This window comes from Penicillium citrinum (genome assembly GCF_028827155.1).
Source record: "Penicillium citrinum strain IBT 23319 chromosome Unknown utg000001l:1.0-4955037.0:1.0-4956770.0, whole genome shotgun sequence".
NCBI lineage: Eukaryota > Fungi > Ascomycota > Eurotiomycetes > Eurotiales > Aspergillaceae > Penicillium > Penicillium citrinum.
The window spans coordinates 4,499,028-4,518,638 of record NW_026622686.1 but is presented as its reverse complement, the minus strand read 5'-3'; the positions used below and the strand labels follow the sequence as shown (position 1 = coordinate 4,518,638).

The following is a 19,611-nucleotide window of genomic DNA, read 5'->3' as shown; positions in this document are numbered from 1 at the left end:
ATAAAAAAGGCATGATTTCCTGAATTTGGAATCCATGAACGAGTAATTCAATCCCACTTTTGTCGATTCTTACAACAATATGTCTCAACACCTTGAAATGAGTCTTCATCTGGTGGGCATTGGGGTCTCACACTCAATTGCCCCAAACATGCACAACTATATCGCCAAATCACTCGGCCTACCATGGAAATTCCACGCCACTGAATGTCCAACCACAGAAGAATTGGTGAATTTGGCCCGAGACTCTTCAACTGCCGGCCTTGTCGTCACAATGCCATATAAAGGGTCGATCATGGAACATCTCGATGAGCGCGACCAGCTGGTTTCCATAATAGGGGCCTGTAATAATGTATACTACAAACTACTTGACGATGGAACCAGGAAGCTTTGCGGTACCAATACCGACTGGAGAGGTGTGAAGGGCTGCTTGACAGAAAAAGGAGACGAGAAAACTCGACCTACGCAACTTTCCCCCGCACCGGCTTTGATCATTGGTGCTGGCGGAGCCAGTCGTGCAGCTGTGTACGCTCTCAACGAGCATCTCCATTCGTCAACAATATATGTTTTGAATCGGGACGCCCAAGAAGTAGAGAGTCTGATTCACGATTCGACAAAGCTCCCGCATCCTCCGAAAATTATTCACGTCAAAACGGTCGATCAGGCAGAGGGCCTTTCGAGTCCCTATTACATTGTTGGCACTGTTCCGGATATTGAGCCAAAGACAGAAAGTGAACTTGAAGTAGCTTCTATCATGAAACACTTTCTGTCAAGGGCTCAGAAGGGTGTGTTGTTGGATATGTGTTTTAAACCAAGAAGAACCCGCATGATCAAGTTAGCGGAACAGCTAGGATGGCCTTGTGTGGAGGGTACTCATGTCATTGGATATCAAATTGAAGAACAATGGAAATTGTGGGCTGGAGAGGCTCTTGTTCAGAAGTTGGACCGTGAGGGTGCGTGGGATGTATTACTCAAGGCGGCAGAGGAGAGTACGGGAATCAATTTTTGATTTAGATAGAGTCCATGTAGTATCTAATCTACTTACGTGATATGGGACTACCCTACAGCATATTCCAAGTAGCCAATTATTCTCTGGATCCATTGTCTCGCCAAGGATCCTAGTTCAAGGCCTATGTATACAATACATCCACCAAAATGCAAGTGTTGCAAAATAACTAAATGAATGGGTTTACTCCACGGAATAAACTGACTCACCATTCGTCTGGCGTTGCTTTGATGCGGGGTGACCCGTCGGTAATGAATTTTGCCGACGAATGATTTCAATCGGACAGCCAAAGTGCTAGTAGTTCATATATAGCACTACTTCCATCCAAAGGAGAGACTGGACTGATCCACTGAAAAGATCATATCAAAATGGTCGATTTGCACTCTTTGCCCGAGGGCACTTGGCCCCAAAATGCCATCCGGAACAATGGCCCAGATAATCTTGTCCGGGAACGAGCTAAGCTACGTGAACTTGCTGAAGGGTGGCCTTGTTACCGGTATGTATGAATTTTACCATGGGGATTGAGTCTTCTCACTAACTTTTTTTTTTTACCCCGCAGGGATTCTTGTGAATGGGAGAACTTCGAATCCATCTTCCACCCAGATGCACATGTGTACACTACCTGGTCCGGCCGGGTCCACTACAAGGATTTCATGTCTGCTTCAAAAGCCGGAATGGACAAGGGTGCATTCATTATGCACCGTTGTCATGGAGTGACGAGTGATATCACCGCAGATGCCACGCGTGCGGTTACTAAAATGAAGGCAACCATCACACAGCGATTCATCATCGATGGCTGTGAAGTGGATGCGGAAGCGGATTGTCGATTCTGTTTCTTCTTCGAGAAGATAGACGGGAATTGGGGTGCTCGATTTGTCCGCCATTGGTACGAGAAGGATAAATTGATCCCAGTTAACCCGACTCAGATTCCGAATATCAACAATGACAAGCTCAATTCTTATCCCGAGGGATACAAGTGTCTAGCCTATTGCCAGGAGCTCACTATGGGAGTTACCGTGTTGAAAGATATGCCTGGCCATAGACGTCATGCGGGGTCTGTCAACGGGGAGAAACATGATCTTTTGTATCGGTTGGCCAAGGATTGGCTGGATGGAAAGCAGATTGATGTATAGATCTCATTCGATATTTAGAAGATTCATTCTTACTGTAGTGTGAGAGATACAACTTGAATTTCTTGACATACGAGAACAATTTAAATCATTTCCATTTGCATAACTCCTATTCTAATTCAAATTAAGTCTCTTTTGGAGTTTCTGCCATGCCAAAATACCTCTTGCAGCATGTTGATCAGGAACATGCTGCCCCTCCTCGTTCATAGTCCTCGAAAATAGCTCCATAGACACATAGCCAGTGTATCCCAGACCGCTGATGATCGCTTTTGCTACATCCTCAGCAGGAAGATAGGCGCCTCGATCTTCCTCATACATAAAAGTTCTTGCGTTTCGCGACCAGCTCATCCGGGCCGGTTGACCATCCACATGGAATGGATGACCGGGAATTAGTGGCGATTCCATGCGTTCTGCATCAACAACTTGAATGTAAAACACTTTCGAGACGTCAACCTCATTGACAAGTTTTTCCAATGATCGTTTGAAATCTTCATCTGCGTTCATCGCCTTACCCGTCGGCGAAGCGGGATCTGCCCATTCTCGTCCAGCAATGTTGAAAGTGTCGAGACACATTCCAAAATTAGGTCGATCGACACGCTTGACTATATCCCAAAGTTTCTCCCAAGTATCGATATAAGTACTCCAGCAAAGATTCTCGTAGGCGAAGCGAACCGGAGGATCCGCAGCCGCACCCATATCTGCGACTTTGCGCAGGTCGGCAGCAATCACATCTCGATCGCCTGTAAGTTGGTCTGCTGGGAGAAAGTTCGCGGGAATTTGAATAGTATTCGTCCCCAGCGTCTTGGCGATTTTCAGCCAAAGCTTCATTTTCTCGATCAAGCGTTCATGCTGATCTCTGTCCTTGAGGCCATCATAGAACAGGAATGGTTGTAACCCGATGATTTCCAGATCTTGGGCTTGACAGATAGAATGGATATTTTCTGCAGCTTTCAGGATGTGGTCTGACGTTGGTGAATCATCTCCTGAGATCTGGCGAGCAGCATAGTCTAAGTCTTCATAGAATATTTCGATGCCTTTAAACCCCGCTTTCGCAGCTTGTTCAATTTTATAGTTGAGACAATGCAGCCAAGCACGTCCAAGGGACGCACTCATTATAGCGGGTTTATAATTCATCTTGTGTAGCTTGATGTGGCTTTTTGCAGGAATGGGAATGAGAGGTTGCGACGTGTTTCATGAATGAAGTGAAGTGTTATTAAATTATATTCCTGCGATCACTGGACGTCATAGCTCCATCCCGTTAGGGTAAGACATTTGCCTAAGCTTGTTTTTCGGCGAATATCTCAGCCGTACAAGATACTATAGGTTGAATGGATGAAGACTTGGAGTGAGAAATAAACTAAGCAATTCTAGCTCTTGTATAGTCCAAATCAATGTCCTCTGATGATCAATCGCTTAATTCACAATTTGGGTCTTTTCAAGAAATCGTGGTGGTTATCCCGTACCAATGTGGACATTACATTATATTGTGACTTCCAAGTTTATAGCTACAGATTGATAAACCTAGTCATGTAACATACAATTAAAAAAGTCTTCAATCGAATTATCTGTACTTCTGAACCTTTCAATAGGAGGTATGCTGATATAGATCTTCTTCTATAGAGATAATCATTGATGTACAAACCCATACTTAATGGATTGCTCCCGAATGACACGCCGCATTACATGAACAGGCGCAGGTCTCTTCGTGAATATCTCATATTGAGCAATACCTTGCTCAACCAAAACCAATAATCCACTAACAACAACCCAACCCTTCGATGCACGCGGAAGCATCTGCTCCATTAGTTGTGTTTTGAACGGGCCATATGCAACCTAGTAAAGTCAGTGCATGCTTGAGCATTACCAGGTAAAAAAAAAAAAACTCACCTCGACAAAAACTCCTCCTGTTCGACTTTCCAACCAACTTTCTGGAATTTTAAACACCACGGGATTTTCACTGCCGATTTGAAAGGGAGGAATACAAGGCACAACGATAGTAGGTAGTCGCAGTCCGGAAGGCCAATTGTCCTCCGAACGAAGAATATCAACTTGCAACTTGACTGCCTTGGACTTGGCCCAGTCATTCCAATAGTTCGCGAGGTTCTTCGCGTTTTCGATGGTACGATTATAAATGTATATTCGCTGGACACCAAGTTCGTAACATGCATAAATCGCTGCACGAGCCATTCCTCCTGCTCCAATGACCAAAGCAGTGGTTCCATCTCTGACAGCATTGGCCGGGGAAAGATGCTTGTCAATGCAATCCCTGATTCCTATGTGATCTGTATTATATCCTCTTTTCACAATGGCCCGTGAACCATCCGGTTGACATCTGTGCTCTATGGTCACAGTGTTGACGGCTTGCATATCTTCTGCATCTGGTGTAATCTCATCGACAAATGGCAGAATGGCAGACTTAAACGGGAGGGAAATAGTCACCCCTCCGCGATCCCTATCATCAAGTATTTCTTGCACGGCTGAGATTTCGTCGGCTTGCATAGTATCATAGGTATGTGGAAGCCCACTGTACCTATATGCTGCATGATGCATTTCCGGCGAGAGACTGTATTTGACGCTCTGGCCGAATATCGTGAATTTCTTCTTTTCTAAAAGAAAAAGGTTCGTTAATGCCAGTTGGGCTTCGCGTATCGTTAAGCCATTGTTGTTTTGTGCACCCGGAAGTATCACAGGAGAAAGAGTTGGGTTGAGGCAAATCGAGGCCCGACCAGGAAGTCCGGTATTGTATGCAATGACAGGTATATCTTGCTGAGCTGTAACCTGCTGAAGGAATGAAATGCAAGAGAGATTGTCATTTGGAAACTGGACTTCCCCAGTAACGCGAATTGCATCTAGCTGGAACGGCCGCGTTTTGTCGCATAGAGCTGCCGGGGTAATAGATGAATGACGTGAGCCCACTGGAAGGATATCATGGATACCGGAAATAATTTTAGTATGCCCCTTAGATTCATGAAGCCTCTGAGCAATCTTTTTATCACACTGAAGTGGTATTATAAGAGCGTCTGGGGCAAGGCGAAGAACTGTATCCAATAATTGGCTGTATACCCCGAGGCCGTGTGGACCGGGATAAAGTGCTTCCAGATCAATAATTATTGCAACACGTGAATGTTTTCGCAGAGTTGCTAAATGTCGAGAGAGCCTAGATGAAAGGGTGGTAGGAGGATTTGCATCTTCAGGTCTCACCACCAGGGTGATCACATCAGCACCTCCTTCCAGCAGTTCCAAATCCGGGCAACTTCCTTCAAGCCATGGTAGAAAAACCTCTAGGGCAAAGGTATGTGATGCAGAGAACGGATCCGATGAGAAAGTCTGAGAAACGAATGATCCAAAGATATGACGGAGAAATGTCACAAACAAGCGCTCCGTTTCTTTGAGCTTGAGGTATTGAGGTATTGATTGTTGATCAGGCTGTTGTCCTTGAGTGAGATTGAAGAAGTCAAAGTTGGAACAAGCCTCGAAGAACTCGTTTCCAAGCTCAAATATCCGGTCAAATTTCTCGGCGCTGGTTGTCACGAAGTGTCTCAGGTCTTGCTCGTCTCTCCTCACATAAATAACGGGATGCTGTTGAGCAAATTCCATGAGCAAGGCTCGCTGCGAACGACTTGCGAATCCTCCCAGTCCAACAATGACACAATTCGTCCCATTATTGTCTAGTAGCTCCCGCGATATCCTAAGTTCGATCTCACGATATTGGGCCAGGCCGTGGCGAGCAATGACCTCTTGCGGTGATGAATGAGTCTTCTCTTTGAAATATGAATCGAAATCAATAAAGCGTCGTCGTAAAGCAACAGATGCTATAATTCCTAGAGTTCTTTTGCCAGCGCCGAAGAATCCAACCAACAACAATGTAGCATGTGGATCATACTGCCGTTGGAAGCCCAGAGCGTCATCCACCAGCCCTAATTGAATATTGACAGGCTTCCCCGAACTTGTCGAGTCAGAAATGGTGCTCATATCAAGATACCAATGAGGACACTCAGATGTAATTGTAACTCTCCAAAACAACGTGCACTGTCTCTTCTCTGTTTTGAACGAGTTTTGCCATCGCATCGCCGTCGAAAGCAGCGAGCGGCTAAAGCCAACCCCGATCACCTGACCCCTTGCCACTTTAGACTGGAGAACATCATGACAATCGGAAATACGTTTGGATAATTCCCACTTGAAATGAATCGGAATGTCGAGTCCAAGTCCGCTCAAACGGCGACGTATTTACCGCGCTTGTGATCAATGTCGTCGACGGAAATCTAAGTGTGATGGAGAACAGCCCGTATGCTCCATCTGCAATCAGGCTAATCGGACCTGCACTTATGAGACTGGCGGGGGCCGACGAGGGCTTCCATCTGGCTATGTACGTAGCCTGGAGATCGCATTAGGTCTGATCATACGGAATTCTCCAAATAGTGAGAGTACATTGCGTGATGCGCTCCGAAACTCGCGCAGCCAGGGCAATTTCTTGACTAGCAAACTTGCGAAACAATCTGTATCGACATGGCGGCAATCAAAGCCGTATAAGGATGTTTCGAAATCGCTTGAACCTGGGTCGGAAGATGATACTATCTTGGATGATGCAGAATGGGAGCCGGCGGAGTCGATGGAGCACGACGATGATACGGCTGATCATCATGATACGAAATTTTCGAATGCAAACCAACCCAATAAACTTGAGACTATTCAAGAGGAAGGCCCGCAATACATTGCACCCCAATCAAGCTTTATCATTGATATCAAGCCTCCAGATAACACTCCCGGTCTCGTTGATTTTTACTTCACCTATACGCACTGCTGGTTCCCGATTCTCGAGCGTCGCTCAGTTTTACGAACCATGCATTTGGGGACTAGCAATGACAATATCAACGGCCATGGCGACGAGAATCTCTCCTCTCGAATGGTTCTATGGTCTCTCATCGCATATACATCTGCCATGCAAGGCACCACTCAACCCGGGATGCCCAACATCTGTTCTCTCCAGCTTGCCATCGAACACCGAACATTGACCAATTGGGACTCTCTAGACCTCAGATACATACAGGCCCTCTTGATCCTTGTACTAATGCACATCGCTTTGGGAAATATTCACCAAGCATGGACGTTAATAGGGAAAGCCGCGAGAATGTTAGCAGTTCTACCTCTGCCGGCGAGGACAGCCCGGTTCAACCACACTCTCAACGGCTGTGTCATTCTGGACAATGTGTTATCAGCCCTTTTAGATCGGACTCCCTGTCTTTCCCAGGAGGAGCAATTGAGCTGTCACTCAATTGAAGAAGATGATATAGAAGAATGGGATGTATGGATACCTCATACTGGTGACAAGCGAGCAATAGCATCAACGCCCTTGCGAGCACTAAGCACATTCAACCATATGAATCAGCTCATGCAACAACTGTCCAGAATTATGTATCAAGGCGTCGACACAAACAATGCGGAAATTTTATATAATGACCTACGAACAAAACAAAATGCTATCTCACGAAGTCATCCATACGACCGACGAATGAATACCTCTCCTCCTCTTTTGAATCTTCACCTCTTATCAGCTTTTACGACAATCTCCTTTTGCCGTAGGTTCGAGCCGGTCTCATCTACCACATTACTGAATGATTCATGTACCCAAGCCATGATCGATACTATCGACATACTTGACCATTATCGCAATATAGCCGGTGCGACAGGCTCGTCACCACTTTCCATCTGCTTTGCGCTTCAATGTCGAAACGGTCTGGCACTTGGGAATCTCCCTGATTCAGAGGCTCTTCAACAGCGAATATCCAGCTATTCACACCCCCTCAAACCGGTCGGTTGTGACGAGTGGAAGTCCCATACTCGACTGCCTCCCCTGGAACAAGATCAAGAATCAAGGTCTTTGGGCAACTCATTTTCAACGTCTACCATGACAGAAATGCCAAATCAATCAGTTTTACCTATCACTCAACCTCACACCGAACAACAAGCAGTCATGAATCTTCCAACCATCCCATCAACCGAATTCCCCGCATTAGAATCTCTTTCCGAAACAGGAGATGCAGAAATGTACGACGCACTTTTCGAGGAAATGGTTACTAATTTCCCAGTCACTCGGTATGTCCTCGTGGTAACTTTAAAAGGGAGCATTTCATGATGAGGTACTAATATTTCCAAGACAAGAGCCTGCATTCGCGCATAATCTGGGATTCTACAACGGGGATTTGGATACGGATTTCCTGGCACAATTGCAACAACCTCCAAGCTAAGCAGCCCACTGAGTATTTGCTCTTATATCACCGGTAGTATGTACTTAGTATACTGATATCCCTTCAACATCGATATACCCCAAGATCACTTCTTAGTGCTGCATATGATAGTTGATACTGAATGCATATAGCTATCTATACCCATCGGTTAAGTCCACAGCCGAAGTTCCCATAGCATTTATCAAAATGAGCCCGGCTGGTATTATGGTGTCTTCTATATCCGGCATTCATTTTACTATAATTTAGCGTTGAGATGTTCTTGTAGGCAGTAGACAAGTCTACAGCTTTCATATTCATTCATTCAAGTTCCTAGTTAAACAGTTCATAGTGTACAGGGTTCTCAATTCCCAAGAACCAATTCCTTCATATTACCCTTTACCATCATCCGCACTATCTGTATTGAAATCACTGACACTACCGCGTCTCAATGACAGTACGTTCTTGTATGCCAATTCATCTGCTGTCCGTTCAGCTGCCCGCCACCGCGTAACAGCTTGCTCGACATCCTTAAACATGTCCTTTGAATCCTGGATGATGCCACCTTCCTCCCCATCGCTGGACTGTGTGCTCTCACGAGAGCCTCGATCAGAGATCATTGGGAATCCAGGGCCAAAGCCTCGCTCTGGAACAGGATTATACATAATTGCATTGGCGAACATCCGTACAAACTCCTTCTCCAATTGGGCAGAATTAACAATTCCCTTCGGAGGTACTAGGTCCTCGCTCTTCTGTAGCATGAGAACATTATTTTTAGTTGGCGTTCCGGACACAGGTGCCGGGGACTCGCTATCACCCGCCGGCGTGCTAACGGCTTCAGTGGCAGCAGCAACAGCTTTGCTACCCTGGTGGACGGCTGACTTGATGGTTTTGAGGTCTTGGGGTCGGTAAATAAGATCATGGTATCCAGGCGCATCGCGCTCTCCAAGCGGTTTGGCGAAAATGGAAGCTAGCTTATGCGTAGTAACATCATTCAAAATAGGAGCCGCCGTTCGATGGAAGCCTCGCGTGCACACAACATATCGGGATGTGTCGACCTTGGGCTCCTCGAATGATTCACTGACGCCGCGCTTACGCTTGGATCTTTGTTTCGGAGTCGACTCATCAAAACTGGCCCCAACACCACTCCGACGTTCAGCACGTGAGTCGCGCCCCGTCTCCGCAGCAGGAGATCGCTCACGCGAGGTCACAGAACGTCCACGGCTTTGAGTAGATGCTGAGCTGATCGCGCGGCCTCTTCGAGTGGTAGATGTTCGCTCGGTTTTGATGGTAGGGGTAGATTTGTCCCCAGTAACGGCCTGGCTCCTTCTTGTTTTTCTTTCTCGGGGACGCGAAAAATCCAATGCCTCTGGAGAAGATCCCCTTTCGCTTATCGGACTTACGTCTTCCGGTCGTGGTCGAGCCGGGGAAGTTGGGGAGTGTGGAATACTTAACCGTGGCGTCCGTTTCCATGGAGTAGACGAGCCCGGTGTGTCAATAGAGAGCCGTGGACGAGACCCTCCCTTGTCGTTATATGGAGGGATCACTACATTCGGCGTCTGTGAAAGTCGCGGATGGCCGATCGGCACGGGGGTCTGAATTTCTGACTGTGCTGGGCCCGGAGTACTGGGTACATTGGAGGAAATGGACGCCTTGGACGGCTTCCGGGATGGAGCCTGAGAAGAAGGCTGAGGCTGCTTGGCGCTCGCAGAGCCGACCTGGGAAGTAGCAGTAGGAGAAACAGCGGAGTAAGGAGACTGAGGAGGAGGTTCAAGTTGCCATTGCTGGAAACTCGACTGCGTGGGAGTGGATTCGACGCCCGGCTTGCTCAAAGGCGTAGCGATATTCGGTCGTGGAGCAATTTGGGATGGGTGAGGAACAGCTGTAGGCGGTGGCGCTGTCGGGGTACCAGGTACTGGATGTTGAGTTCGAGGTGCCAGTGGAGGAACTGGAGGTTGCGATGGACCAGTTGGTCGAGCTGGCGCAACCATTTTGTCTTGCGCGTACTGCTCTTCCATCATCGCATTTGTCGCATTTGCGCTGGGCTGGATAGGACCTGGCTTCGTTTGTCCCGCTATTTCTCCATCACCTTGTGATCCAGCTGTCTGTGAAGTTTGAGGCACTGCTTGCTTCAAGGATTTTTCTTGCTGGGTCGTCTCCTGCTTCACATCAAGATCCATCGATTGAGGCGGTAATTCATCGCTATTAAGAGGCGCAGTCTCTATATTCGTCGACTTGTCATCTTCTTTCTCGAGACGGTCAATCTCATCCTTGATCTGGGTATACCGTTTCTCGTCTTCCCTGATTTCCTTGGTGACTAATTCCTTGAACCTCGCATATAAGTGGGCGACGAGCTCCGGGACAAGGACAGCATGTGTCGCAGTATTAGAAAGATTCTCCGGTCGCGGACTTGAGATCTTGCGTTTCTTAGGGTTACTGGACGGCGAGGAGTCCGTTGGCTTTCCATTGGGCCCATTTTCTCGATCAATTCCATCGCGCAACAAAGTCGCATATAAATCTTCCAAAGCCTCAGGGCTCAAACGATCCGCACTGAATGCGACTTGCTGGCGCACATGCTGATTATTGTTCAGCAGGGCTGAGATCGAGGCGAAACTTGCGGGGCGCACATTGGAGGCAGCGAGGGACTGGAAAAAGAGTAGGGACTCAAATGGAGTATACGCCGATAGAGGAGGCATCCCCCATTGCCCGCCTAATCGGCCACTGGCGGGGAGTGATTTGGGAATGGGGGCCACGGTGGGAGGGGTGGTGGTGGTTGGAGGCGCGCGTGGAGTTAGAGACGTGGAGGGTGGACGTGTTCGGTCGCGCGAAGATTTTCGGTGGGTTTCGGGTGCCTGGGAAGGGGGCTAAGGATGCAAGATTGTCGCAATATGCGCGGACAAATGAGGGTGAAGAAGAGGAGGATAGAAGGAGGAGATGATGATATTGAGGAGAAGAGGAAAATAAGAAATGTGAGAAGCGAAGGGAATAGCGAGGGAAGGAACGTCGATGGGAGGGTCGTGATTGCCTGATGAAACTGGAAGGGCCAACTGGGGGGGTTCCTGCCAAGTTGGGAGGGAATGGAGAGAGAGAGTCGCTCCTTCCTGACAAGAAACTGTCACGTGAGCACATTCCTGGGATGGTATTGTCACGTATTGTCACATTACTATCTTAGTGTGCTGCAGCCACCACATGCTGTACATAGGAGAAGTAGTTAATTATGTAGTACGTAGTTAGTTACTGTACTCCATACAAGTACAGCATACCACAGTATAGCCAGTACAGACTAGGTATACGATGCAGTCTATACAATCGAGTATACTTCAACCTCAACTATACACACTTCCAATCTCAACCCTTTTCAACGAGCTTTATACTTTACTTCACACCAACATTTCTGGACGTGGTGATGACAAGTTGACCAGGGGACAACCCCTTTTCAATCCAAGTGGAGAGCAACCCCTGAGTGCAGCATCAGCGCTTCCCAGCACTCCCAGCACCCAGCATTAAACACTCTTAATCACCCTAATAATCGCCTTAATCTCTTCCTTTCAGCCTTCTCCACTCTTCTATACTCCGTAGCTCATCTTCTTCGATGCTTTCTTTTCTCCCCCTGAAATCTCGTAATACCGTGACAGCTTTCGGGTGGATAATCGCCGCCTCTCCACGATCCCGGCGACTAACAACATAGTCGGTGGGCTACGATCGTCTCTTCTCAACCTCTTTTTTCTTTCCTTTCTTTCCCTCTTCCCCTCCCCCCCCTTTAAGCTCTTAGCTTTCAGCCCTTCTATCTGAATTCCCTCGATCTGTGCTTATATTACCCTCGCATTCTCTCTCCATTTTGGTATGGTTCTGCTTGATTCCCCCTTCCTGTTTTTAACGTTTGGGTATTTGGTATCCAAAACGGAATATACACTACTTCTCCCGTGCCGCTCCCGCGAAGTATACAGGGGAGACACACACCCATGATGTACATGGCTGACATGCTTCTCCTCCACGAATAGCGCGCTATTTCGCAGTGTCCTTACTATATTCATTGAAATCTTTCACCTCCTACTGCGTTCTATTTAGTCGATCCTAGCTCCTTTCTCTGGCTACAGGATCTCAAAGATCGCACCTTTTTCTCTCCTGATTCCCCTGTTACTTGTACCGCCCCAGGTGTTGCCCCGCACACTCAAGCCGTTGACGCATTCCGTCCTCCCCGTTTTCTTCGCCGTGATATCGCAAAGATCAATAGATAGCTTCTACTCAACCTCGTTTACAATGTCTTCCGATATGGACCAGGAGTGGAAGCCCACTAAGATCCGCCCTCAGTCGTGCGTTGAATTAATTCCCCACTCCCCGACACCAACTTTCAGCCAAAAAGGATCGGGGTTATCCAAACATTCCGATGCTAACCCTAACTCGGCACAGGACAATGGCACAAGATTTCTCCTCTGCACTCGATAGTGCTTTCATGTTGGATAGCGACGTCAACCATCTATCCCAGACTATTGATCAAAAGTCAGTTTCGTTGAAGCTTTGTCTGCTTCGGTCGCATGTTTAAGATGCTAATGGCTCATTCTATAGGAAACAACAGATGATGATTCAGAGCCGTGAACTCGAAGAACTACAGCAGCGAATTCGAGACGCGGAAAATCGCCTCAAGTCACGACAATCGGTCAACTTTGGTTCCTCTTCGACAGGCCGTAATGGCGAGGGCCAGACAGCCGGTAAGGGTGGTTCTGCTTGATCTCCTCGTCACCTGCATTGCATCTATTATATGTGACCTATTTCTTGTATTGCATCTTGCGTCTACATCCTGCATCCTGCATCTCTCCTTCTTTTCTTTCCCTCCACTTTTCTTTTATACCATTTATTTTCCGCTTCTTGCATATATGTACTGGAATTACGGTGGTAGACTGATGCGCCGGACACAGCACCCCGAGAAGGACCCGTCACCGAACAACCACAGGAGGAAAAGGCGGCGGAGACTGCGTCGTAATTGCGCAAAATTAATCATTGTGAATTTTGAGCCTTGTTTACTTTTTTTTTACTTCTTTTTTTATACCTTTCAGTTGCCGGCAGCAGACCGTGATTTGGCTGGGCCCGGCGCGGATCACGTCTCTTCTCTTCTTTATTCCCCATTTCCGTTCTTTTGACTCTTATATTCTTTTCCCCTTGCTCAGCATTATTTCATGTATGTACCGGACTGTCTGAGTGACTGGCACGGCGTAATTGATATTTATACTCATCTGCTCTCTCTCTCCACGCATACTATACACACACCTGTGTACACACATACACATACATATACATACACATATACACCTAACCATCGTGATCCTTTCCTTTCTTCTACTCTACTTCCTTCTCATACTCTATTTTACTCTAATCTACCAGATTAATATATTCACCTACCTATCTACTCGACCTGTACCCATACATCGTATACTATGTACTCTACTGCAGTCTAGACTTCCCTCCACCAATCACAATGCTGAATCATCCCCACTCTGCCGTCATCCAACGTTTCCAAGCTAAGCCGATTGTCGCTCTGCGCGAGCTTCCCCTCTTCCAAGGTTTTTCTCTTCTTTTTTCTTCCTCCACTTCCAACTCCCGATTAAATTTGGGTGTTCGAGTCGTTTTTGCTCATTTTTGACCCAATTTATTTCACTCACTTCGATTTTCATTGTTTCATTGCCATTGTTTGAACCCTTGTCATTCCGCATTCCCCCGCCTAAACCCCCGGCTCCACACCATGGTGCTGATCGACAAGCACGAGTTCCTCACCGAGGAAGAGAAGCGTCTCAAGGAGGATCGTGAACGCACCAAGTACTGGAAGCGATGGGGTCCCTATGTCGCTGAGAGGCAATGGGCGACTGGTGCGTCAAGACTGATATGCGAACTTCATCACTGAACCGGCAGCTAATCACTCTTCTACTATAGTGCGAGAGGACTACTCGTAAGTCAATCCTCTGATCTTTTCCTAGAAACCATCCAGAATCGTATTAATATAATAATCCTGTATACAGGGAAGATGGTGACGCTTGGAGCTGTAAGTATTCTCGCATATTTCGCTCTCTACGACGCTCAACATCGCTAATTAGTTAGACTTTTCCCATGACCATGCCCGGTCGCGAACATTCCGCTGGGGTGAGGATGGCATTGCTGGTGTTTCTGATACCCATGGTCTGCAAAATATTGCATTTTCATTTTGGAATGAGAAAGAGTGAGTTGTGAAACGTGGGGCTGCAAGCGTGCGGGGGAGAAAGTGGAGGGCACTAGCAATGAGATGAGATAGTGAAGCTGACCATTTCCATCAGCGAGTTTCTGAAAGAGCGCCTCTTTGGTCTATCCAATCCACAGGGAAACCATGGTGAGAGTATCAAGGAAGCTCACTTCCATGTCGATAATACCCCCACGGTAGGTGACTCCTGTTCTACTACCCCCTATAAATCGTGGACTGCAACTGACCTAATCTGACCCACGATCCAGCATTCCTACATGAAATTTTTGTACAAATACCCTCAGAATAAGTTCCCTTACCAAGAGCTGGTCGATGAAAATGCCAAACGGTCCCGTCTGGAGCGGGAATATCAAATTCTCGATACAGATGCTTTCAAGGACAACCGTTACTGGGATATCTTCATTGAGACTGCCAAGGAAGGTGATGATGAGGAAGAACTGATCTTCCGAGTCATTGCGTACAACCGCGGGCCTGAGCCAGCCCACCTGCATATCGTTCCCCAAGTCTGGTTCCGAAATACTTGGTCATGGGGCTATGAGAAACAGGGCCCAAAGCCATCCATCAAGTACGAAGGGCCGCGCATTGCCAAGTCAACCCACTCCACATTGGGTGATCGTTATGTCTGCTTTGCTCCCTCGCCCCCGGTTGGATCCAGCGAGGAAGATATCCAGCCTCGGATGCTGTTCACTGAGAACGAAAGCAACAATAAGAAGCTGTGGGACACCGAGAATGACCAGCCCTACGTAAAGGATGCTTTCCACCGTCATATCGTCGATCAAGAGAAGGACGCTATCAACCCAGCGAACGAGGGTACCAAGTTTGCTGCATGGTATGCCTTTGATGAAGGTGAAGGTGTGCCTCCAGGCGAGTGTGCTGTCGTGCGATTCCGCTTCTCTCGCAAGAAGGAGGAATTTGTGGACGAGGAAGTCCTTGACGATGTCATCGAGCAGCGTCGCTCTGAGGCGGACGACTTTTACTATCGCATCAACCCTCTTCCCATGAGCGAGGACTTACGCAACATCCAGCGTCAGGCCTTTTCCGGCATGATGTGGTGCAAGCAGTACTACAATTTCATTTGGGACCAATGGAGCAACGGTGACCCTGGAGAGATCCCACCACCCGCAGGCCGCAAAGGCATTCGCAATGAGCAATGGCGCCACCTCTATATCGACGATATTCTGTCGATGCCTGACTCCTGGGAATACCCGTTCTTCGCAGCATGGGATACTGCCTTCCATTGCATTCCACTTGCCATGATCGACCCTGACTTTGCCAAGAAGCAGCTGGACCTCATGACACGAGAGTGGTACATGCATCCGAACGGCCAATTGCCGGCCTACGAATGGAACTTTGGAGATGTCAATCCACCTGTACATGCATGGGCTGTATTCCGTACATTCAAGATTGAGCGTAAGATGTACGGTCGCCAGGATCTAGATTTCCTGGAGCGTGTCTTCCAGAAATTGCTCCTCAACTTCACCTGGTGGGTGAACCGCAAGGACTCAGAAGGTAAGAATGTCTTCGAGGGAGGTTTCCTCGGTCTGGACAATATCGGTCTCTTCAATCGGTCCGAGCCCCTGCCGACCGGCGGTGTTCTCGAGCAGGCTGATAGTACGGGCTGGATGGCCTTCTACTGTCTGTGCATGCTGAACATTGCTCTGGAGCTGGCCAAGCATCGCCGAACGTATGAGGATATTGCTTCCAAGTTCTTTGAACACTTCATCCTCATCAGCGATGCGATGACCTTCCGGTCTGGAGAAGACAATATCAAGTCACTGTGGAATGAAAATGACCATTTCTATTACGATGCCATTTCATATGGCGGCCCCTGGACCCAACAGCTACCGGTGAGATCATTGGTTGGTCTCATCCCTCTCTATGCTGTTCTCACCCTGGAGCCAGAAATCATCAAGAAATTCCCTTCATTCAAGAAACGTCTGGACTGGTTCATTGAAAATCGCTCAGATGTAGCTGAGCGCAACATTGCCAGTATGAAACGCCGAGGCAAAGACGACCGTCTCCTGCTGTCTTTAGTGAGTAAGGACCGTCTAGAGAAGATTCTTAAGCGTATGCTGGATGAGACCGAGTTCCTTTCAAAGCATGGTATCCGATCCATGTCAAAATACCATGAAGAGAACCCTTACTCCATGGAGGTGAATGGTCAGGAGTTCAAGGTTGGGTATGTCCCCGGTGACTCGGACAGCGCTCTATTCGGCGGTAACAGTAATTGGCGAGGACCCATTTGGCTTTGCGTCAATTTCCTGCTCGTTGAGTCTTTGCTGCGGTACTACATGTTCTACGGCGACTCTTTCCAGGTCGAATGTCCGACTGGATCGGGTGACTACATGCATCTTGGAAATGTAGCAGAGGAGCTGCAGCACCGGATGCAGCATCTATTCGCTCAAAATGACGAGGGTCGTCGCGCCATCAATGATAACAATGACCTTCTCGACTTTGACGAGAACTGGAAGGATTACCTCTGGTTCCATGAGTTCTTCGACGGCGACACTGGCCGTGGTCTAGGCACATCTCACCAGTGTGGCTGGACCGGCTTGATTGCTAAAGTCATTCACGATACAGGGTAAGTTTGATCTGACCTCTTCTAATATAACCGACTGCTCCTATGGTAAATTTAATTTGCTAACATCTTACTTCAGCCTCAACTGCCGTCTCCCCCAGACACCACGATCGCCCTTCGCGGCAGCATCGCATTACTTCGACGACATCTTTTCCCGTACTGGTCGTCCACAATCCTCACGCCGTCCATCTGTCCGCCGCTCATCTACCACACGCTCCATCGGCAACCGAAGTGACTTCAACTCCACCATTGCGGGCGACGCGACCCCGTCAGCGGTGTTGGATGATGAGTTCGGCAGCCCTACCAGTCGACGCGGCAGTACATTCGCTACCTCTCCGAATGGCGAGGAAGAAGAACATGTCCACAATTATGTCGAAAGCCAGCTTCAGCGAGTGCGCAGCTCTGCCTCTATCGCCGCGTACGAAGATGAATTAGAGACCAAGGCTGATAAACAGAACGGCAATGGCCAGAATGGTCACTAGTCTTTTTTTTTTCTTTTTTTATATATTCTTTCGGATATTATATTTCTTATCATTGTCAGAAATTATTGAAGAAGGATCTGATGATTTGATTTGATATGATGGATGCGAATAAACGGCTGCACTAATAGATATCTTCGCGATGTCATATATTTTGAGCGTTTAATTAGAACAATCGAGATTGCATTTGACTGATTTAATCGGGTGTAGATGAGACTAATTACCTGTCTTTAAGAATTTCTTTCAGTACACCAGCCCTGGTGTACTGAAAGAAATTCTTACCTGGAGGTAGCAAATGCCCATTCGCTACCTCTCCGAATGGCGACGAAAAATTATAACAAGTAGTACAACCAACTCTTGATATCCCGGGATTTAACTGTCACTCGACCTTCCAAGCGTAAGAAACGTTTGATGCCCAGGTATAATCGAGAATGGGCGGATTTAGCCTACTAAGACACAAACCTACTCGTCTCAGACCTTACACTGATGAGATAGATAATGAAATATATTGTGCAATTCACAAATAATGAAAACAAACGGAAGTGAAAAGACCGAGGCTGAAAGAACCCAGGACTTCGGCATTCCAACGCTACCGTTCATGCGGGAATGCTAAATCTAACCAACACGCCCACACAACTCTCGAGGCTATTTTACATTTACAAAGCATCAGTGAGAGCCTTGTTCATCTTGGCGATCTTGGAAGAGACGCTCAGGTCGATGGTGCGGTCACCGATCTCGACGACGAGGCCACCGACAAGGTCGGGGTTAACCTGGTAATGTTAGACAAGAAGTGGTATTCCCGGAAATAGGATAGAGACTTACGTTGGTGACGATCTTGAGCTTCTTGCCCTGGCTGTACTCGGACTTGGCAACGGCCTTCTCGAGACGGGAGATGGTCTTGGAGTCGAGCTCCTTGAAGATTGTTAGAACATCATACATACGAACGATATATAAATCAGGCTATAACATACCTGAGCACTGGTGATGCTGAGCTCGATCTCACCACGGTGAGCGCTCATGAGAGTAGCGAACTTCTCGCAGACACCCTCGAGGGAGCCCAGACGGTTGTTCTCGGCCAGAGTAGCGAGGAAGTTCTTCAGAATGTCACCCTTGTCGGCACCGGCAACCTTCTGGAGCTCGGCAATGATCTGCTGCTTGTCGGCGTTGGTGAGGGTTGGGGCACCGAGGATAGCACCCAGCTTCTTGTCGGCCTGCAGGGTCTGGCCGAGGCTGGCGATAGCCTTGGCGGTCTGGTCGAGGGCAGCGGACTTGGAGGAAGCAGTGTACTAGAAGACCAAAATAAAGTTAGACAAGTCCTTGGATATAATTTCTTAAACGCGTGCGGATGCGGTGAATATATCGCGAAGTTTAGAGTTCGGATCCGACATGGTGGAAGGAGAGGGGATGCAAGCTCGGAGGGGGTGTCGGGACAGCACGACATCGGGAAGAAAACCACCACAACAAAGAGCGTATCACATAAGGAAGTCGAATTCATACCAGAGCAGTGGCGTAGGTGCCGTCAACGCCGAAAAGAGCGACGGGGGGGGGCGGACTTCCTGGGCCGGGGTGGCATAGGTGCGCAGGTTGTTAACAGCGGCGCGAGGGGCGGAGAACTGCTGAGCGGCACGCAGGCCGGAGCGGGCGACACGAGCGGACATCATCGTGAGAATTGAGAGCGAGGAAAGCCTCGGTGGGCAAGGAGAGTTGGAGGGAATGGGATGGAGTGAAGTGCGGACGGGGTTGACTTGCGTGCAGGTTGAAGATGGAAGTTGCACGCCCGACTTCTTCCTGGTCACGTGCGCTGACATAATACTCCCGATGAGGCAGTTTTTTACAAACTCCAAAATAATTCAACAATTTTTTATATTATTTATTATTTATTATTTAATTTCAGTGAGGATATCTGCAGTCTGTTTACAGAAGAACACTTGACTCTGATAATACAGTTAAACTAATGCACATTGACCACTGTCT

The 19,611-nt window shown here is 47.8% G+C and overlaps 9 protein-coding genes across 9 annotated transcripts; 5 read left to right on the top strand and 4 right to left on the bottom strand.

The window, feature by feature from the left end:
- Positions 1–79: 79 nt before the first annotated feature.
- N7469_001711 (shikimate dehydrogenase family protein) lies at positions 80–1,006 on the top strand (the record flags this gene model as incomplete). The annotated part of the gene is made up of 1 exon (XM_056640631.1): positions 80–1,006. The coding sequence occupies one exon, from the start codon at positions 80–82 to the stop codon at positions 1,004–1,006; it is 927 nt and encodes a 308-aa protein (XP_056506388.1).
- A 365-nt stretch (positions 1,007–1,371) lies between these two features.
- On the top strand, positions 1,372–2,136 carry N7469_001710 (putative pathogenesis associated protein Pep2; the record flags this gene model as incomplete). Its single annotated transcript, XM_056640630.1, has 2 exons — positions 1,372–1,499; positions 1,563–2,136. 2 exons carry the CDS (start codon positions 1,372–1,374, stop codon positions 2,134–2,136), a joined length of 702 nt encoding a protein of 233 aa, XP_056506387.1.
- A 111-nt stretch (positions 2,137–2,247) lies between these two features.
- Positions 2,248–3,267, bottom strand: N7469_001709 (sugar phosphate isomerase/epimerase family protein; the record flags this gene model as incomplete). The annotated part of the gene is made up of 1 exon (XM_056640629.1): positions 2,248–3,267. The coding sequence occupies one exon, from the start codon at positions 3,265–3,267 to the stop codon at positions 2,248–2,250; it is 1,020 nt and encodes a 339-aa protein (XP_056506386.1).
- Positions 3,268–3,759: 492 nt separating this feature from the next.
- On the bottom strand, positions 3,760–6,105 carry N7469_001708 (putative pentafunctional AROM polypeptide; the record flags this gene model as incomplete). The annotated part of the gene is made up of 2 exons (XM_056640628.1): positions 3,760–3,966; positions 4,021–6,105. The coding sequence occupies 2 exons, from the start codon at positions 6,103–6,105 to the stop codon at positions 3,760–3,762; spliced, it is 2,292 nt and encodes a 763-aa protein (XP_056506385.1).
- Positions 6,106–6,325: 220 nt separating this feature from the next.
- Positions 6,326–8,378, top strand: N7469_001707 (uncharacterized protein; the record flags this gene model as incomplete). Its single annotated transcript, XM_056640627.1, has 2 exons — positions 6,326–8,226; positions 8,288–8,378. 2 exons carry the CDS (start codon positions 6,326–6,328, stop codon positions 8,376–8,378), a joined length of 1,992 nt encoding a protein of 663 aa, XP_056506384.1.
- A 368-nt stretch (positions 8,379–8,746) lies between these two features.
- Positions 8,747–11,050, bottom strand: N7469_001706 (uncharacterized protein; the record flags this gene model as incomplete). Its single annotated transcript, XM_056640626.1, has 1 exon — positions 8,747–11,050. One exon carries the CDS (start codon positions 11,048–11,050, stop codon positions 8,747–8,749), a length of 2,304 nt encoding a protein of 767 aa, XP_056506383.1.
- Positions 11,051–12,614: 1,564 nt separating this feature from the next.
- N7469_001705 (uncharacterized protein) lies at positions 12,615–13,335 on the top strand (the record flags this gene model as incomplete). The annotated part of the gene is made up of 4 exons (XM_056640625.1): positions 12,615–12,667; positions 12,765–12,854; positions 12,921–13,063; positions 13,271–13,335. 4 exons carry the CDS (start codon positions 12,615–12,617, stop codon positions 13,333–13,335), a joined length of 351 nt encoding a protein of 116 aa, XP_056506382.1.
- Positions 13,336–14,091: 756 nt separating this feature from the next.
- N7469_001704 (uncharacterized protein) lies at positions 14,092–17,640 on the top strand (the record flags this gene model as incomplete). The annotated part of the gene is made up of 7 exons (XM_056640624.1): positions 14,092–14,215; positions 14,280–14,295; positions 14,366–14,388; positions 14,445–14,562; positions 14,657–14,756; positions 14,829–17,161; positions 17,238–17,640. The coding sequence occupies 7 exons, from the start codon at positions 14,092–14,094 to the stop codon at positions 17,638–17,640; spliced, it is 3,117 nt and encodes a 1,038-aa protein (XP_056506381.1).
- A 653-nt stretch (positions 17,641–18,293) lies between these two features.
- Positions 18,294–19,298, bottom strand: N7469_001703 (F1F0 ATP synthase subunit 5; the record flags this gene model as incomplete). The annotated part of the gene is made up of 5 exons (XM_056640623.1): positions 18,294–18,407; positions 18,460–18,549; positions 18,609–18,923; positions 19,135–19,193; positions 19,265–19,298. 5 exons carry the CDS (start codon positions 19,296–19,298, stop codon positions 18,294–18,296), a joined length of 612 nt encoding a protein of 203 aa, XP_056506380.1.
- Positions 19,299–19,611: the final 313 nt, after the last annotated feature.